The 20977-nt window shown below is 47.6% G+C and overlaps 1 protein-coding gene and 1 long non-coding RNA gene across 10 annotated transcripts in view; both read left to right on the top strand.

The window, feature by feature from the left end:
* The window catches only part of scrib (scribble planar cell polarity protein), a 92164-nt gene that overhangs the window by 50278 nt on the left and 20909 nt on the right, over positions 1 to 20977 (top strand). For 5 of the 8 annotated variants that reach the window (XM_062979301.1, XM_062979303.1, XM_062979300.1 and 2 more), the window contains 9 exons: positions 1640 to 1750; positions 1859 to 2035; positions 3362 to 3478; positions 8002 to 8190; positions 8278 to 8397; positions 8488 to 8544; positions 13692 to 13748; positions 13837 to 13935; positions 18864 to 19043. In XM_062979301.1, the coding sequence (XP_062835371.1) occupies positions 1640 to 1750; positions 1859 to 2035; positions 3362 to 3478; positions 8002 to 8190; positions 8278 to 8397; positions 8488 to 8544; positions 13692 to 13748; positions 13837 to 13935; positions 18864 to 19043 (1107 nt within the window). The remainder of the gene's footprint in view (positions 1 to 1639; positions 1751 to 1858; positions 2036 to 3361; positions 3479 to 8001; positions 8191 to 8277; positions 8398 to 8487; positions 8545 to 13691; positions 13749 to 13836; positions 13936 to 18863; positions 19044 to 20977) is intronic. The other 3 variants (XM_062979305.1, XM_062979304.1, XM_062979299.1) reach the window with 2 other exon arrangements.
* On the top strand, positions 10431 to 13682 carry LOC134298593 (uncharacterized). 2 transcript variants are annotated; one of them, XR_010005701.1, is made up of 3 exons: positions 10431 to 12650; positions 12684 to 12982; positions 13016 to 13682. It is a non-coding gene; the product is annotated as an uncharacterized LOC134298593 (long non-coding RNA). The 2 variants fall into 2 exon arrangements; XR_010005700.1 differs by having other exon boundaries at positions 12684 to 13215; positions 13249 to 13682.

The raw sequence follows: 20977 nt of genomic DNA, 5'->3' as shown, positions 1-20977 counted from the left end.
GGCCTCTTCCTCACTGCCTATAAAATACAGATTATCTGATTTGAACTGGATTATATGGCCGTGTAGACTCAAGGCCCTTCCACACAGCTACATAACCCATTTATAATCTTATATTATCTGCTTTGAACCGGATTGTCTTGACTCCACACTGCCATATAATCCACTTCAGTGTGCATTTTATACAGGTGTAGAAGGGGCCTCATATAATCCACATCTAAGCAGATAATATAAGATTATAAATTTGCAGTACAGTATACAGTACAGTCTCACTGATAGGCAGTGTGGAAGAGGCCTGGGCACCATTAAATGGCTGAGTGGGTTGCTAGGAGAGAAAGTGGGCGGAGCTTAGCCTTCTAACTGGCAGCAACGGGGGAAAAAAACAATTATTCCTCTCCCTCTAATTAGGATTTTATTTTTCTTGTTTTTTTGATGTCTAAACACAGTGGGGATGACCATGTCTTTTGTGGCCATGTTTCGTGTGTTTTGGGTGTTTAGTTTTGCTGTTTACTTTAAGGCAGAAATGGTCAGAACATTTATATATATGCGTGCGTTTCATTGGTTGTGTATGTGTGCGTTTCATTGGTTGTTGCTTCGATGGTTGCTCAGAGCAACCATCGAAGCAACAACCGATGAAATGCACGCATACACAAAAACATAACCAGAACCTCCCCAAAACAATGTTGGCACAACTGCGGGAAAACCGGAACATATACCCACATGCAATGGGATTGTGAAAAAATACAAAACTTCCATCAAATGATTAAGAAGTAAATGGAGGAGATATTAGAAATAATAATAGATTGGGACAAGACACCATTTTTCCCTCTAGAAAATGGAGGGCAAAGGGGGATATAAAGAATGGGGGGGAATAATAAATTACATGTTAGACGCAATTAAAGCCTCAGTTGACTTAGGCTGGAAGGACCAAAATAAACGGGACACAAAAACATGGCGTAAATATGGAGCGGACGGCCTCCTCCAAGATGATATTCGCAAAAGGAAAAGTTGTTCCAGGAAGGGCCAGATTGGAAAGTCTTGGGAGGCAAAAGGGAAAGAGTTAATTCACAGAATAAGGGGGAAAGATAAATACAGTAGAGTCTCACTTATCCAACACTCGCTTATCCAACGTTCTGGATTATCCAACGCATTTTTGTAGTCAATGTTTTCAATACATCGTGATATTTTGGTGCTAAATTCATAAATACAGTAATTACAACATAACATTACTGTGTATTGAACTACTTTTTCTGTAAAATTTGTTGTAAAACATGATGTTTTGGTGCTTAATTTGTAAAATCATAACCTAATTTGATGTTTAATAGGCTTTTTCTTAATCCCTCCTCATTATCCAACATATTCGCTTATCCAATGTTCTGCCGGCCCATTTATGTTGGATAAGTGAGACTCTACTGTATAAGGAATTGATCAAACAATCTTCATAAGTACAGCAAAATCTGTAAACTGTTTCTAGGGAGGGAGGGAGAGAGAAGGAGGGGAAATGATGTAAACATGTGTTACCAATGTCTTGAATGCTCGTATAAATTTGTGTAGCACTATATGCATACAATTAATAAAAATCACTTTGAATAAATTTTAAAAAATCTCCCCACTTGTGTCCCCCCGCCCTCCCCTTTTGCAGGAGGTGTGCCTCGTCAAAGCCGGGGGGCCTTTGGGGCTGAGCATCGTGGGGGGCAGCGACCACTCCAGCCACCCCTTCGGCATCCACGAGCCAGGGGTCTTCATCTCCAAGGTAAGGGCCTGGGGGTGTCCTCGGGGGAGGGGGCAAGTGTGGCTCTGCGCCGGCCCCCCTTTCCTCCCCCTGCTTCATGGTGCCTGTGCCCCCCCCCCCAAATTACAGGTGATCCCCCAGGGCCTGGCCTCCCGGAGCGGGCTGCGTGTTGGGGACCGGATCCTGGAGGTGAATGGCGTGGATTTGCGACACGCAACGCATCAGGAGGCCGTCAGCGCCTTGCTCTCCTCGGCCCAGGAGCTGCAGATGGTGGTCCGGAGGGACCCTCCCCCGCCCGGCATGGAGGTAGGGGGGAGGGTGTGGGGGGGAGGGGGGTCAAGGCCCACCCCTTCCCCTTTGATCATAATAATAATAGTAATAATAATGATAATAATAATCTATATATATAAAAGGGTAATGAAATTTTGGCCTAGGACAAAACAACAAAACTACACATCCCAGAAACACTAAACTTGGCAGCACAACCCCTCATCCATGCCTCTACGTTCATACAACAACAACAAAAAGGAAAATAAAGTCCTAATTAGGGGGAGAGGAATAATTGTTTTTATCCAATTGCTGCCAGTTAGAAGGCTAAGCTCCGCCCACTTGGTCTCCTAGCAACCCACTCAGTCCAGGGGACAGGCAGAGTTAGGCCTCACTTAGGCCTCTTCCACACTGCCTATAAAATACAGATTATCTGATTTGAACTGGATTATATGGCAGTGTAGACTCAAGGCCCTTCCACACAGCTATATAACCCATTTATAATGGACTTAATGTCAGGGGAAAAGCTTTACCCTTGACCTTAACTACCACCAATTCCTCAATACTTTATTTCCCATACCACCATACTTCGCCACAGCAACGCGTGGCCGGGCAAAGCTAGTAATAATAATAATCTATTTGTACCCTGGGTTGTTGTATGTCTTTCGGGCTGTGTGGCCATGTTCCAGAAGTATTCTCTCCTGACGTTTCGCCCACATCTATGGCAGGCATCCTCAGAGGTTGTGAGGTATTTGTACCCTGCCCCCATCTCCCTGAGGGGACTCGGAGCGGCTCACAGAAGCAATGCAAGTGTCGTATACAAGCAACAATACACAAGTATAAAAAACAACCATGCACGATAAATTTATTTATTTATTTATTTATTGCATCATTTCTACCCCGCCCTTCTCACCCATCAGGGGACTCAGGGCGGCTTACAATATAAAAACATAGATTAAAAACAGATTTCCATTGAAATAAAATATTACATTAAAATTAAAACCTATATTAAAAGCCTACATAATTATGCATATAAATATACATTCACGGCACGTTTCAAGTCCAAATGGGGTCTGTCATTGAGTCATACAGTTGTGATATCACATTTCTGCTGCTACTCTTGCTCAAAAGCCTGGTCCCATAACCATGTTTTCGTTCTTTTTCGGAAAGACAGGAGGGAGGGAGCCTGTCTAATTTCAGTTGGGAGGGCGTTCCATAAGCGGGGGGCCACCACCGAAAAGGCCCTAAAATCCCAATTTAAACAATTGTAAGGACTATAAAATTTCCTAAAATGCGGTAGAGCCTGCAAATAAGCTGTCTATCTGCCTCCCGCAACCCCTCATTCCTTTGCGTCTTGTTCTGCAGGAGATCTGCATTGAGAAGCGTCCGGGGGAGAAGCTGGGCATCAGCATCCGCGGGGGGGCCAAGGGCCACGTGGGGAACCCCTTCGACCCCACGGACGAGGGCATCTTCATCTCCAAGGTAGGCTTTGGGGTCGCGAGGGAGGCAGCCCGGCTGTCTGGGGAGACGGGATAGAGAGAAAGAACTGCTCTGCTCCTGATGCAACTATTTATTTATTTATTTTATTTACAGTATTTATATTCCGCCCTTCTTTCTCACCCCGACGGGGACTCAGGGCGGATTACAATGAACACATATATGGCAAACATTCAATGCCAACAGACAAACAACATACATTAGACAGACTCAGAGGCATTTTTAACATTTTTCCAGCTTCACGATTCCGGCCACAGGGGGAGCTGTTGCTTCACCGTCCACTAGTGGCTGTACTTCCTCATTCCTTTCCTCATTCCGTTTTGCTGGCAGTTTTATGGTGTTGTAAATTAGCCTCCCGCATAAAGCGTCCCTAAATTTCCCTAATTGACAGGTGCAACTGTCTTTCGGGGCTGCATAGGTCAACAGCAAGCAGGGGCTATTAATAGTCGGAGGCTTAACCCGACCCGGGCTTCGAACTCATGACCTCTCGGTCAGTAGTGATTAATAGCAGCTGATTACTAGCCAGCTGCGCCACAGCCCGGCCCCTACAACTACACTGGCTTTGTTTCTGGTCTCAATTCAAAGTGCTGGCTTTAGCCTTCAAAGCCCTCAATGGTTTGGGTCCATCCTACTTGAAGGACTGCATCTCCTCCCAACAACCCCCTCGAGCCCTGAGATCTTCAGGAGGGGCCTTCTCTCAGTCCCACCATCATCACAGGCATGTTGGTGGGAATGAGAGAAGGGGGGGGCTTTTCGGTGGTGGCTCTGGACCTCCCTCCCTAATGAGGCATGATCGGCCTCCTCCTTACCTGCCTTTTGTTCATAAATGAAAACTTTTCTTTGGAGCCAGGCCTTCCCAGACGAATGATCATAGGCACTGCAAGATACAGTAGAGTTCCGGTTAACCGACTTCTGGTTAACTGTCACTCTGTATTATCCGATGTCCCAGGTCACTTGGGAGGCGCCCGTGCGTGTTGCTAGGTAGCTTGCTATCTACCTAGCAACGCACATGGGCGCCTCCCAAGAGGCGGGGCAGAAGCATCCCTGTGCGTTGCTAGATAGCTTGCTATCTACCTAGCAACACGCACGGGGCGCTTCCTTCAACCGGCTTGCTGGATAATAGGGCCTCCGTATTATCCATCAGATCCAGTTATTCAACGTTCAGCCCACCCGTTTATGTCGAATAACCGGAACTCTACTGTAACTGAAGGGTCTGCACATAACCACGGGTAAAACTTCACCATGTATGGCTTTGTTGGCCCTGGCAGCTGCAAGCAGACCTTGAAAAGGGATGTCTTGGAGCCGTATAATTTTTAGTTTTACAAATAACCGCAGTGTCCGGGGGTTAGGGAAACGTTTAATGCTATCTGTTGTAAGTATTAACTGTTTTATTTGAGGCGTTTAAATTGGGTCATTTTACATCTGTATAGGATGATTTAGTTAGTTATATGTTCTGTGAGCAGATGTATATGTTGTTTAAACTTTGTAGGCCGCTTTGAGTCCCACCTATGGGGAAAAGGCAGGATAGAAATGAATTAATAATAATACTGATAATAATAATAATAATAATAATAATAATAATAATAATAATAATAATAATAATAATAATGGGGCTATGTGGGGGAGGCTGTGAGCACGCTTGGTGCAGCCTGGGTCATTCCGTGCCTCACGTGCCCCCTTTGCACGTCCCTCCAGCAGCAGGTGTGGGGAAGGGGGGGGGGCTCCCAGGCGGAAGGAGGCCCAGCTGCTGCTGTCACTCAAGCCCAGAGTGACGCGAGAGGCCTCTTGGCCGGACACTGGCTGGCTCAGGGATGGTGCCATTCCTCTTTGGGCGGGGGGGGGGGGAAGCTTCTTGGGGAGGGGTCCTCCAAGCACAGAGCCTGCCCCCCCTTATAGAATCATAGAATCGTAGAGTTGGAAGAGACCTCATGGGCCATCCAGTCCAACCTCTTTCTGCCAAGAAGCAGGAACATCACATTCAAAGCACCCCCGACAGATGGCCATCCAGCCTCTGCTTAAAAGCCTCCAAAGAAGGAGCCTCCACCACAGTCTGGGGGAGAGAGTTCCACTGGTGAACAGCCCTTCTCACAGTGAGGAAGTTCTTCCTGATGTTCAGACGGAATCTCCTTCCTTTCCTGTAGTTTGAAGCCCTTGTTCCCTTGTGTCCTAGTCTGCAGGGCAGCAGAAAACAAGCTCCCTCCCTCCTCCCTAGGACTTCCCTTCACGTATTTGTACATGGCTATCATGTCTCCTCTCAGCCTTCTCTTCTGCAGGCTAAACATGCCCAGCTCTTTAAGCCGCTCCTCATAGGGATTCTTGTTCTCCAGACCCTTAATCATTTTAGTTGCCCTCCTCTGGACGCTTTCCAGCTTGTCAACATCTCCCTTCAACTGTGGTGCCCAGAATTGGACCCAGTGTGATTCCAGGTGTGGTCTGACCAAGGCAGAATAGAATAAGGGGGAGCAGGACTTCCCTGGATCTAGACGCTATTCCCCTCTTGATGCAGGACAGAATCCCATTGGCTTTTTTAGCAGCCACATCACATTGTTGGCTCATGTTCCCCTTCCTCCCCACGAGGACTCCAAGGTCTTTTTCGCACACACTGCTGTCAAGCCAGGCATCGTCCCCCATTCTGTATCTTTGATTTACATTTTTTCTGCCGAAGTGAAGTATCTTGCATTTGTCCCTGTTGAACTTCATTTTGTTAGTTTTAGCCAATCATCTCTCTAGTCTGTCAAGATCGTTTTGAATTCTGCTCCTGTCTTCTGGAGTGTTGGCTCTCCCTCCCAGTTTTGTGTGGTCTGCAAACTTGATGATCGTGCCTTCTAACCCTTCGTCTAAGTCAGGGGTCCCCAAATAAGGCCCGGGGGCCGGATGCGGCCCTCCGAGGTCATGTACCTGGCCCCTGCCCTCAGTTTTATAATATAATATATTGTATATACATATAATATTGATAATAATATTATAATGTAATACAATATAACACTAATAATAATACCATATAATAATATTAATTATATATTCTATATTACATATAATATTACTAATAATATTGCAATATAGTGGTATAGTTCAATAAAGTAATATATAATGCTAATATTGTGCTATGCTAATAATATAATATATTGTATGTACATATAATTTGTAAGCCACTATGAGTCCCCTTTGGGGTGAGAAGGGTGTGATACAAATGTAGTAAATAAATGCAGTAAATAAATAAATAATAAATACATACCTTTTAGACTTAGGCTCGCCCAAAGTCTGAAATAACTTGAAGGCACACAACAACAAAAACAACAACCCTAATTAACTTGACTATCTCATTGGCCAGAAGCAGAAGCACACTTCCCATTGAAATCCTGATAAATGTATGTTGGCTAAAATTATTTTTACTTTTAAATATTGTATTGTTCTTTCGTTGTTGTTGTTGTTGTTGTTTTTGCACTACAAATAAGACATGTGCAGTGTGCATCAGAATTTGTTTGTATTTTTGTTTAAATGATAATCCGGCCCCTCAACAGTCTGAAGGATTGTGGACCGGCCCTCGGCTTAAAAAGTTTGAGGACCCCTGGTCTAAGTCGTTAAGAAAGATGTTGAACAGAACCGGGCCCAGGACGGAGCCCTGTGGCACTCCACCCAGGCACCTTTTAAAGCTTTAGGATGTGCTTCTTCCTTTGCCCAGGTGAACTGCGGGGCCTTACTTAGAAGCTCTGGAAATCCCAGTAACCAAAGGCACTTCAAGTAGAACAATCAAACAAAATTTTATTTTCACAAAGTCCTTGGCAGACTTGGCACACGTAGTTAAGGTTGCAAATAAAAACAGTCAACTTATAAAACCTTGCTAGAAAGATGTTCCTTTCTAGTTTTTCCCCTTTAGTTGCTGGGTTAACTTCCACCAAAGGCAAAGAGATCCTGAGATCCTCTTTACCCTAGCCCTGAGCTGCTATCAAAAAGAGCAGGTCTATCACTATATAAGCTCAAAGTTAGTTTTTGAGGCGAAGTTGGTAGGGCTTCTTCCAGTGGCAAAGAAATCCGGAGATGTTCTTTGCCCCAGTGCTAAGCTACTATTTGTAGAAAGAACAGGTCTTTCCCTATCTATGCTCAGCACTGGTTTTAAAAGCAAGTCAGTACTTACGATGGCCTTGTCAGAGTTAGCCTGGCTTGGCCACTCAAGCACATCTAAGTTCTTTCTTCTTCAGTCTAGAAGGCAGGAGAGGCTTCTCAAAATGGAGCCTTCTTTCCCCAGGAAAAGGGGCGGTCTCCAGAACAAAAGGATACTTTTCAAGCCTATAGCAGCAAGGCTTTGTAAACTGGCTATAAACTCTGCTAATAGATTGCTGCAGAATCTGCAACAGCCCTGGAAGAAATGCAAACAGGTGCTACTCCTGCAACTATAGGCAACTTGTAAAATCAAAACCCTGGGAGACGAAACACCCGCCATGCCCCCTCCTCCCTTTCTTGGCTGTGCCCACTCCTCTCTCTCCACCTCTCGCCTCTTTCGCCTCCAGGTCAGCTCGGCAGGGGCGGCGGCACGCGACGGGCGGCTGCGTGTGGGGCTGCGCATCCTGGAGGTGAACCACCAGAGCCTCCTGGGCATGACGCACACGGAGGCCGTGCAGGTCCTGCGCAGCGTGGGAGACGCCCTCCTGGTCCTGGTCTGCGAGGGCTTCGACCCCAAGGCCGTGGCCGCCATGGAGGTGGGTGTCCATCCCTGCCCCACCCACCCGGTGCCCCGGCCTAGTCAGCCGAGTGACCACTGTCCTCCCTCACCCCCACTTGCGCAGATGTCTCCCGGGATCATCGCCAACCCCTTCGCGGCCGGGATCGGGCGCAAGAACAGCCTGGAGAGCATCTCCTCCATTGACCGGGACCTCAGTCCAGAGGAGCTGGACATCCTCCAGAAGGTGAGCATACGGGGGGCTTCGTTACTGGTGGTGCGGTCATTTTGGGGGGGGGGCAGGACCCGGCTCCTGACGGTCCCTCTTTGTCCCCAGGAGATGGAGATGGTCAGGGAGACCGCCCAGTGGGAGAGGGAACAGGCTGAGGAAGCGGTGAGGCCCCGGCCCCGGACCCTCCCCACACCGTGGCTCCCCATAGAATGCCTCCCCCTCCCCTGCAGCTGGCCCCCCTTGTAATGGCTTGCTTCTCTGCTGGGGCTTCTTCTGGCAAGGGTGGAAGGGGGGCAAAAAAGGGTGATTGGACAATAACTGCATCCAGTCTGTGGGCACATATCTATCCCTTTGGAAATACAGTAGAGTCTCGCTTATCCAACGTAAACGGGCCGCCAGAACGTTGGATAAGCGAATATGTTGGATAATAAAGAGAGATTAAGGAAAAGCCTATTACACATCAAAATAGGTTATGATTTTACAAATTAAGCACCAAAACATCATGTTCTACAACAAATTTGACAGAAAAGTAGTTCAATGCGCAGAAATGCTACGAAGTAATTACTGTAGTTACGAATTTAGCACCAAAATATCATGATGTATTGAAAACATTGACTACAAAAATGCGTTGGATAATCCAGAACGTTGGATAAGCTAATATGTTGGATAATAAGGAGAGATTAAGGAAAAGCCTTAATTAAACATCAAATTAGGATCCCCATGAACGCGTGGAGACCACCGTTTGAAAACCACTAGTCAAGAGAAGGCATGACCTTGTTAGCAGTCAACACTTTGAACAAGTGACATTCATAAGCATTCATGTAATGGCACACAGGTAACTTGACTGTTAAACCTCAGAACCATGTCTCTGAACTGTCAAGGACAAAGACATGCCACTAGATACATATATTTGGTTAGAAGAGGAGGGTTGTTTCTTTGGAGTTGCAGTTGTAATTGCCCAAAAGATTTAACCTCTTTGTTAAAGTATGCACCCATAGATTAAAAAAAACAAAGCCTTATTTGAAAAATAACATATCTTATTTAGTCACAAACATCTTGTATTAATTCACTATACAGGCACATTTCTTAATAAGGTTCAGTTATAGGTAGGATGTAGTTATCTACATCATTCTCAATCAATACTCCATAGTCTTTAAGTATAGTTGTACTCGCTGAAGTCCCAAAGTCATATGGCAACATGTATCCACCTCCACTGAGGTCTGATGCAAACATACACCCACCTCCAAATGAGGTGTGATTCAAACATACACCCACCTCCAAATGAGATCTGATGCAAACATGCATCCACCTCCACTGAGGTCTGATGCAAACATACACCCACCTCCAAATGAGGTGTGATTCAAACATACACCCACCTCCAAATGAGATCTGATGCAAACATGCATCCACCTCCACTGAGGTCTGATGCAAACATACACCCACCTCCAAATGAGGTGTGATTCAAACATACACCCACCTCCAAATGAGATCTGATGCAAACATGCATCCACCTCCACTGAGGTCTGATGCAAACATACACCCACCTCCACTGAGGTCTGATGCAAACATACACCCACCTCCAAATGAGGTCTGATGCAAACATACACCCACCTCCACTGAGGTCTGATGCAAACATACACCCACCTCCACTGAGGTCTGATGCAAACATACACCCACCTCCACTGAGGTCTGATGCAAACATACACCCACCTCCAAATGAGGTGTGATTCAAACATACACCCACCTCCAAATGAGGTGTGATTCAAACATACACCCACCTCCAAATGAGATCTGATGCAAACATACACCCACCTCCACTGAGGTCTGATGCAAACATACACCCACCTCCACTGAGGTCTGATGCAAACATACACCCACCTCCAAATGAGGTCTGATGCAAACATACACCCACCTCCACTGAGGTCTGATGCAAACATACACCCACCTCCACTGAGGTCTGATGCAAACATACACCCACCTCCACTGAGGTCTGATGCAAACATACACCCACCTCCAAATGAGGTGTGATTCAAACATTCACCCACCTCCAAATGAGGTGTGATTCAAACATACACCCACCTCCAAATGAGATCTGATGCAAACATACACCCACCTCCACTGAGGTCTGATGCAAACATACACCCACCTCCACTGAGGTCTGATGCAAACATACACCCACCTCCAAATGAGGTGTGATTCAAACATACACCCACCTCCAAATGAGATCTGATGCAAACATGCATCCACCTCCACTGAGGTCTGATGCAAACATACACCCACCTCCACTGAGGTCTGATGCAAACATACACCCACCTCCAAATGAGGTGTGATTCAAACATACACCCACCTCCAAATGAGATCTGATGCAAACATACACCCACCTCCACTGAGGTCTGATGCAAACATACACCCACCTCCAAATGAGGTGTGATTCAAACATACACCCACCTCCAAATGAGATCTGATGCAAACATGCATCCACCTCCACTGAGGTCTGATGCAAACATACACCCACCTCCACTGAGGTCTGATGCAAACATACACCCACCTCCACTGAGGTCTGATGCAAACATACACCCACCTCCAAATGAGGTGTGATTCAAACATACACCCACCTCCAAATGAGATCTGATGCAAACATGCATCCACCTCCACTGAGGTCTGATGCAAACATACACCCACCTCCAAATGAGGTGTGATTCAAACATACACCCACCTCCAAATGAGATCTGATGCAAACATGCATCCACCTCCACTGAGGTCTGATGCAAACATACACCCACCTCCACTGAGGTCTGATGCAAACATACACCCACCTCCACTGAGGTCTGATGCAAACATACACCCACCTCCAAATGAGGTGTGATTCAAACATACACCCACCTCCAAATGAGATCTGATGCAAACATACACCCACCTCCACTGAGGTCTGATGCAAACATACACCCACCTCCAAATGAGGTGTGATTCAAACATACACCCACCTCCAAATGAGATCTGATGCAAACATACACCCACCTCCACTGAGGTCTGATGCAAACATACACCCACCTCCAAATGAGGTGTGATTCAAACATACACCCACCTCCAAATGAGATCTGATGCAAACATGCATCCACCTCCACTGAGGTCTGATGCAAACATACACCCACCTCCACTGAGGTCTGATGCAAACATACACCCACCTCCAAATGAGGTCTGATGCAAACATACACCCACCTCCACTGAGGTCTGATGCAAACATACACCCACCTCCACTGAGGTCTGATGCAAACATACACCCACCTCCAAATGAGGTGTGATTCAAACATACACCCACCTCCAAATGAGATCTGATGCAAACATGCATCCACCTCCACTGAGGTCTGATGCAAACATACACCCACCTCCAAATGAGGTGTGATTCAAACATACACCCACCTCCAAATGAGATCTGATGCAAACATGCATCCACCTCCACTGAGGTCTGATGCAAACATACACCCACCTCCACTGAGGTCTGATGCAAACATACACCCACCTCCACTGAGGTCTGATGCAAACATACACCCACCTCCAAATGAGGTGTGATTCAAACATACACCCACCTCCAAATGAGATCTGATGCAAACATACACCCACCTCCACTGAGGTCTGATGCAAACATACACCCACCTCCAAATGAGGTGTGATTCAAACATACACCCACCTCCAAATGAGATCTGATGCAAACATACACCCACCTCCACTGAGGTCTGATGCAAACATACACCCACCTCCAAATGAGGTGTGATTCAAACATACACCCACCTCCAAATGAGATCTGATGCAAACATGCATCCACCTCCACTGAGGTCTGATGCAAACATACACCCACCTCCACTGAGGTCTGATGCAAACATACACCCACCTCCACTGAGGTCTGATGCAAACATACACCCACCTCCACTGAGGTCTGATGCAAACATACACCCACCTCCAAATGAGGTGTGATTCAAACATACACCCACCTCCAAATGAGATCTGATGCAAACATACACCCACCTCCACTGAGGTCTGATGCAAACATACACCCACCTCCAAATGAGGTGTGATTCAAACATACACCCACCTCCAAATGAGATCTGATGCAAACATACACCCACCTCCACTGAGGTCTGATGCAAACATACACCCACCTCCAAATGAGGTGTGATTCAAACATACACCCACCTCCAAATGAGATCTGATGCAAACATGCATCCACCTCCACTGAGGTCTGATGCAAACATACACCCACCTCCACTGAGGTCTGATGCAACCATACACACACCTGCACTGAGATCTGATGCAAACATACACTCACCTCCACTGAGGTCTGATGCAAACATACACTCACCTCCACTGAGGTCTGATGCAAACATACACCCACCTCCACTGAGGTCTGATGCAACCATACACACACCTGCACTGAGATCTGATGCAAACATACACCCACCTCCACTGAGGTCTGATGCAAACATACACCCACCTCCAAATGAGGTGTGATTCAAACATACACCCACCTCCAAATGAGATCTGATGCAAACATGCATCCACCTCCACTGAGGTCTGATGCAAACATACACCCACCTCCACTGAGGTCTGATGCAACCATACACACACCTGCACTGAGGTCTGATGCAAACATACACTCACCTCCACTGAGGTCTGATGCAAACATACACCCACCTCCACTGAGGTGTGATTCAAACATACACCCACCTCCAAATGAGATCTGATGCAAACATGCATCCACCTCCACTGAGGTCTGATGCAAACATGCACCCATCTCCACTGAGGTGTGATTCAAACATACACCCACCTCCAAATGAGGTCTGATGCAAACATGAATCCACCTCCACTGAGGTCTGATGCAACCATACACACACCTGCACTGAGATCTGATGCAAACATGAATTCACCTCCACTGAGGTCTGATGCAACCATACACACACCTGCACTGAGATCTGATGCAAACTTGAATCCACCTCCACTGAGGTCTGATGCAAACATGCATCTAACTCCACCGAGGTCTGATGAAACATGAATCCACCTCCACCGAGGTCTGATGCAAACAGGGCTGAAGTTGGACCATGCCTGCTTTCCTTGTGAGCTTTTGCCCTGCCTCCCCCCCTCGTGTGACCCCCGCCCATTGCTCCAGCGGCCCTTGGAGGGAGGGAGAAAGGGCTGTGGGCGCTTCTGCCTGTTGTCCTTAGAGGGGGGTGTCCAGGCAGGGGGTTATCCCCCCCCCCTCGGACCCTGCACCTGACCCTTCTGCCTCTTTCCTTGTGGTGCCTCTTCCGCGGAAGGAACGGATGCGCAAGGAGCGAGAGTCGGCCGCACGCCTCGCAGCAGAAGAGGCGGAGGTGAGAGGCGGGGCTCATGGGGGGGGTCTCATAAGCCGATTGGGGGGGGGGGGTCTCATAAGCTGATGCCCCTCCTTCTCCCCCGCAGGAGGCGAGTGCGCAGCCCCTCCGCCTGGATTACCGGACCCTGGCGGCGGTGCCCAGCAGTGGCCTCCCGAACAGCGTGCGCAGCGGCCCCAGCAGCAGCGTGAGTGGCTCAAGGGACACGTGTGTGTGTGGGGATGTGGCATGAAAAAGGGAAGGCAAAGAGGCAGGATGGGGAGCAGTGCCTGGCTCCACAGCAGGGCGAGGAAAGAGATCCGGGAGTCCTCGTGGGGAGGAAGGGTTAGGGTCAGGGTTAAAAAGCCCATGGGAATTTGGTCTGCATCGATAGGAATCTAGTGTCCAGATCCAGGGATGGTAGTCCTGCTCCCCGTCTATTTTATTCTGCCTGGGTCAGACCACTTTACCTGGAATCCCATTCTGGGAGACTTTGACTCTTAAGCTGGAATGTGTCCAGAGGAAGAGGCGACGGAAAGGGTCAAGGGTCTGGAGAACAAGCCCTATGAGGAGCAGCTTGAAGAGCTGGGCATGTTCAGCCTGCAGAAGAGAGAGAAGGATGAGAAAGGGGAGAACAGGACGGGGGCCAGGGATCAGGACGTGAGGGGAAGGAAGCCCCAAGGAGAGGGGAGCAGGATTCCTTTTTGCTGCCCTGGAGACTGGGACGCCATGGAGCAAGGGCTTCAAACTTCAGGAAAGGAAGGAGGTCCCACCTGAACATCAGGAAGAACTTCCTCACTGGGAGAGAGAGCTGTGGAACTCTCTGCCGCAGAATGGTGGAGGCTTTGAAGCAGAGGCTGGATGGCCATCTGTGGAGGTGCTGTGAATCCAATTTTCCTGCTTCTTGGAAGAAGGGGGTTGGACTGGAGGGGCCCTGGTGGGCCACCAGGCCTCTTCTAACTCTAGGATCATGATATAATAATAATGGGGGCCCTGGTGGCACAGTGTGTTAAAGCACTGAGCTGCTGAACTTACAGACCAAAAGGTTGCAGGTTCAAATTCCGGGAGCGGAGTGAGCTCCTGCTGCTAATGTTTTATTTTTATTTTTTATTTTTTTTATTGTGCAAGTTGTTGTCTATTGCTGTGTTTTATACTGCTACTGTTTTTATTCGGGCTTGGCCCCATGTAAGCCGCCCTGAGTCCCCTTCGGGGAGATGGAGGCGGGGTATAAAAATAAAGTTATTATTATTATTATTATATTATTAGCCCCAGCTCCTGCCAACCTAGCAGTTCGAAAACATGCCAGTGTGAGTAGATCAATAGGTACCGCTCTGGTGGGAAGGTAACGACGCTCCATGCAGTCCTGCCAGTGGCCACATGACCTCAAGATGTCTATGGACAACGCTGGCTCTTTGGCTTAGAAATGGAGATGAGCACCAACCCCCAGAGTCATTCACGACTGGACTTAATGTCAGGGGAAACCTTTACCATAATAATAATAATAATAATAATAATAATAATACACAATGCTGTTGTGTCAATAATAATGATGATTATAGTAATAATAATAATACTTTATTTATATACCTTCCTATCTCCTAGAAGGGACTCAGGGCGGTTTACAACAAAGATACAGATATCCAATACATAATATAAAAACACATTATTACACAAAAATAAAATAACAATCAGTAAAATCACAGCAGCTTCCAATTGGGGTCAATAATGTTGTAGGTAACAGACCATGATCAGGAAAAGATGAGACTGTACAGAATATTTCATGCCAAGTTGGTGGAATGGCCAGAATGGAATTATATGATGGAGATATGTTTTGAGACTGGGATTTGAAGCCATGGGCTCAAACTGCAGGAAGGGAGAGGAGATTCCGCCTGAACACGAGGAAGGACTTCCTGGCTGTGTGTGTGTGTGTGAGAGAGAGAGAGGTCTGTTCAGCAGTGGAACTCTCTGCCCCGGAGGCTCCTTCTTTGGAAGCTCTGAAGCAGGGTCTGGATGGCCATCTGTCGGGGGGCTTAGAGTGCAACCTTTCTGTTTCTGGGCAGAATGGGTTGGACTAGAGGCCCTGCCAGGTCTAGGATTCCGTGATGGAGAGCCCCCTCCTCCCCAGTGGCATTCCATCACTCAACAGGTGCCGCGTGCTTCCCCCCTTTCTAGTGTTTTTACTGGGGGGGGGGGGGGGTCCGCCAGCTGGCCTCCCCCTTCCCCACTCATCCATTGAGCCAGGCCGTTCCTCCTCGAAACCTGATCCCACCCCCAGAAGGACTGGGATGCCAGAGCTGCTCCAGGGGCTATTTTGGTCCTGGCCACCAATGTGGGGAGGGGGAGGGTGGGGTCTCCTTTTGTCTGTCCATCCAGCCACTGGCTCCTCGACTCCCCTCCCGCCTGCCTGTGCCTCTCTCTGCTCTTCCTTCCCGCAGGTGAGTGGGGGCTGCATCCTAGGGCTTTGGTTGGTGGTGGTGGTGGTGGTGGTGGTGGTGGTGGTGGTGGAGGGGGGGTTGCAAGTTGAAGCAGAAAGCATCCTGAAAACATGTTGTCCGAGGCTTTCATGGCCGGGATCACAGGGTTGTTGTATGTCTTTCGGGCGGTCTGGCCATGTTCTAGAAGTATTCTCTCCTGACGTTTCGCCCACATCTATGGCAGGCATCCTCAGAGGTTGTGAGGTATGGAGAAACTCAGCAAGGAATCATAGAATCATAGAATAGTAGAGTTGGAAGAGACCTCTTGGGCCATCCAGTCCAACCCCCCACTAAGAAGCAGGAAATCTCATTCAAAGCACCCCCAATAGATGGCCATCCAGCCTCTGCTTCAAAGCCTCCAAAGAAGGAGCCTCCACCACAGCCCGGGGGAGAGAGAGAGTCCCACTGCCGAACAGCCTTTCTCACAGTGAGGAAGGTCTTCCTGATGTTCAGGTGGAATCTCCTTTCCTGTAGTTTGGAAGGTTTATATATATCTGTGGGAAGTCCAGGGTGAGGGAAGAACTCTTGTCAGTTGGAGGCCAGCGTAAATGTTCCAGTTAATCACCCTAATTTGCACTGAATGGCTTCATCTACTGGCTGCTTTCTGCCTGGGGGCATCCTTTGTTAACTGCCCCTAGTTCCCATGTCTCAGAGTGTTGCTTCTTATTTACTGTTCTGATTTTTGAGTTTTTTAATACTGGTAGCCAGATTGTGTTCATGTTCATGATTTCCTCCTTTCTGCTGAAGTTGTCCACAGGCATGTGGGTTTCAGTGGCTTCTCTGTGTCGTCTGACATTATAGTTGTTGGGGTGGTCAAGCATTTCTGTGTTCTCAGATAATATCCTGTGTCCAGGTTGGTTCATCAAATGCTCTGCTCTGGCTGATTTCTCTGGTTGAGTTAGTCTACAGTGTCTTTCATGTTCTTTGACTCGTGTCTGGGCAATGCTGCCTTTGGTGGTCCCTGTGTAGCCTTGTCCACAGCTGCATGGTATCCGGTAGACTCCTGCAGAGGAGAGAGGATCCCTTCGCTGACCGTAGCATTTGTTGGATTTTCTTTGTGGGTCTGTAGATAGTTTGTAGGTTGTGCTTCTTCATCAGTTTGCCTATGCGGTCAGTGGTTCCCTTGATGTCTGGCAACAACCCCTTTCCTCTGGGTGGATCTTTGTCTTGACTCTCGAGGCTTGTTCTTGGCCTTGCAGCTCTTCTGATGTCTGTGGTGGAGTTATTATTATTATTATTATTATTATTATTATTATTATTATTGTATGACACAGCAAACAAGATAGATATGCTGGATTTCGTATCACAAAATCACAAGTCACTTCCCAAGTGTCTGGGACTATGTGATGTATTTTCGGATGATGCTGCAGATCCCAGTAGGGTGGCCTTTTGCAGTTGGCAGATCGTGATTTTGTCCATGTCTATTGTTTCCAAATGCCGGCTGAGATCTTTTGGCACGGCACCCAGTGTGCCCATCACCACCAGGACCACCTGCACTGGTTTCTGCCAGAGTCTTTGAAGTTCAATCTTGAGGTCCTGATAGCGGCTGAGTTTTTCCTGTTGTTTTTCGTCAATTCGACTGTCACCTGGGAATATGGCAACATCAATGATCCAAACCTTTTTCTTTTCCACAACTGTGATGTCTGGTGTGTTGTGTTCCAGAACTTTGTCGTCTGGATTCGGAAGTCCCACAGTATCTTTGCGTGCTCATTTTCCAATACTTTTGCAGGTTTGTGATCCCACCAGTTCTTTGCTGCTGGGAGGTGGTACTTGAGGCATAAGTTCCAATGAATCATTTGGGCCACATAGTTGTGCCTCTGTTTGTAGTCTGTCTGTGCGATTTTCTTACAGCAGCTGAGGATATGATCAATGATTTCATCGGTTTCCTTGCACAGTCTGCATTTTGGGTCATCAGCTGACTTTTCGATCTTGGCCTGAATGGCCTTTGTCCTGATGTCTTGCTCCTGGGCTGCAAGGATCAGGCCTTCTGTCTCCTTCTTCAGGGTCCCATTCGTGAGCCAGAGCCATGTCTTCTATTATTATTATTATTATTATTATTATTATTATTATTATTATTAATTGCCTTTGTCCTGATGTCTTGCTCCTGGGCTGCAAGGATCAGGCCTTCTGTCTCCTTCTTCAGGGTCCCATTCGTGAGCCAGAGCCAGGTCTTCTATTATTATTATTATTATTATTATTATTATTATTAATTGCCTTTGTCCTGATGTCTTGCTCCTGGGCTGCAAGGATCAGCCCTTCTTCTCCTTCTTCAGGGTCCCATTCGTGAGCCAGAGCCAGATCTTCTCCTTATCAGCTTTTCCTTCAATTTTGTCAAGGAACTTTCCATGCAATGTTTTGTTGTGCCAGCTGTCAGCTCTAGTTTGTAGTGCGATTTTCTTGTACTGGTTTTTTGTCTGCTGTGCTTTGAGGAGTTTCTGATTTTTGACTTCAGTCAAAGCAGGTCCTCAGGAAAGGGCCTGAGGCTGTTAGGAATGGTGGGAGTTGGAGTCCAAAACACCTGGACGGCCGAAATTGGCCCCTGCCTGCAGTAGACGGGCATTTTCCCCGTATCCAAGTCAGCTTCAATCTTGCTCTCTCAGTCTCCCACTGAGGGGTCCCTTGCGCCCCCAAGCCCCACTGACCGCCCCATCTCTCTCCCCAGCGGCCCCCTTGCGACATGGAGGAGGCGGAGGGGGAGGCGCCGAGCCTGGTGGACTCGCAGCCCATCCCCTTCAGCGCCAACCCTTTTGTGCTGGCCAACCGGAAGGGCGGGGCGCGCCTGGGGGGCCCTCCCCTCGGCTACGGAAAGGGGGGCGTCCTGAAGACCAGCCTCTGCGCCAAGGCAAGCGCATGGCTCCCGTGTGTGCCGTGTGCGGCCTGCGCTGGGCCTGGCCGTGTGTCTCCCCGGAGCATGGGCTGAGCCTTTGGGGGGGGGGTCCTTTTGGTGGGGAGGGGGTCTCGGCACTGCCTGCCCGCTGGCATCTTCTCTTGGGATGCATTCGGATCTCATTGGTTGCCGTGTGATTTGGGGTGCTGAGTTCTGCTGCACGAGTTTGGCCTTTGGGGCTTTCTCCATTAACAACGAGTGCCTTTGTGTGCATGTGTGTGGATTGGTCTCTTAATCCTGACTTTCCAAGAAAGCATTTATTTTCCTACCAGCCTTCAGCCCAAAAGTGAAACAAACTCTTCCCAGGAGAGAAGGGTGTGAGCTGTCTGTTGTGCAGACCTCCCACTCGCTCGCTCGCTCACTCCCACAGCCAAGAATTGTATATACTGTATATACTCCAGGATAAGCCTGGTTTTTCAGCCCTTTTTTTAAGTCTGAAAAAGCCCCGCTCGGCTTATACTCGGGTGAGGTTCCTGGTTGGCTTATATTTGGGTCAGCTTATACTCGAGAATATATGGTACATTTATTAATTTTCTCTATTATTGTTGCTACTATTACATTTATTTTATTCTACTTTTATTATTATTAATACATTTATTATTTCACTCTGATATTATTATTGTTGCATTTATTATTTTACTCTATTTATTATTATTAGGTAAAGGTAAGGTAAAGGTTTTCCCCTGACGTTAAGTCTAGTTGTGTCCGACTCTGGGGGTTGGTGATCATCTCCATTTCTAAGCCGAAGAGCCGGCGTTGTCCGTAGACACCTCCAAGGTCAAGTGGCCACTGGCATGACTGCATGGAGCACCGTTACCTTCCTGCTGGAGCAGTACCTATTGATCTACTCACATTGGCATGTTTTCGAACTGCTAGGTTGGCAGAAGTTGGAGCTAATAGCGGGCTCTCACTCCGCTCCCGGGATTTGAACCTGGAACCTTTCAGTCTGCAAGTTCAGCAGCTCAACGCTTCAACACACTGTGCCACCACCAGTAATAATAATGTATTATTATTACATGTATTATTTTACTCTATTATTATTAAAAGGATACATAAGTACATTGACATCGAAGAAGATGAGAAGAATGATTTGATCAGAGTTGGACAGTCTTCTCTTACATTTGAGCTTTATGTAAATATTCAAAAACATTTAACCTACTGATACCTCAATTAATGTAATTTTATTGGTATCTATTTTTATTTCTGAAATTTACCACCCTTGGCTTATACTGGAGTCAATGTTTTCCCAGTTTTTTCGTGGTAAAATTACGTGCCTCAGTTTATATTCAGGTTGGGACCCAGCTGAGTGAGTGAGCGAGGGAGGGTGGCCCTGGGCGTCGGATAATACGGTGTGTCGGATGAGCGGAAGTCGGATAAGCGGGACTCTACTGTATGAAAAGACCTTCCGACTGCTGAGAAAGTCTTTCCGTACCTGCTTTCAGCCCAAACTTTTAGCAAAACGATGTGTATGTGGCCTTGGCTTTAGCACTGCACGTTAATCCCCAAGCTGCAATACATCATGCCAACTGGAAGGTTGAGAGTTTGAAGCCCGGGTCTGGGTGAGCTCCTGACCTTTTGCCCAGCTTCTGCCTACCTAGCAGTTTGAAAACAAATGTGAGTAGATAAATAGGAACCACATTAAAGCAGAGAGGTATTTAGGCTGTGCGTTTTGATCAGGAAAAGGAGGAAGTTTGCGAACAAAGAAAGCTCTTTGGCAGGAAGATGAAGCGACAGCACCCCCGGCGCCCGGGACCGAGCACAGCCTCCAGAGATGCCGAAAGATGGGAAAGCCTATATCTACCTCTGTCTGCTGCCTGTCTTGTCATTGTTATTATTTATTTATTTTCATGTCAGGAGCAACCGGAGTTGCTTCTGGAGTGAGAGCATTG

Source organism: Anolis carolinensis, chromosome 4 (assembly GCF_035594765.1).
Source record: "Anolis carolinensis isolate JA03-04 chromosome 4, rAnoCar3.1.pri, whole genome shotgun sequence".
Taxonomy (NCBI): domain Eukaryota; kingdom Metazoa; phylum Chordata; class Lepidosauria; order Squamata; family Dactyloidae; genus Anolis; species Anolis carolinensis.
This window is presented reverse-complemented; position numbering and strand designations above follow the sequence as displayed.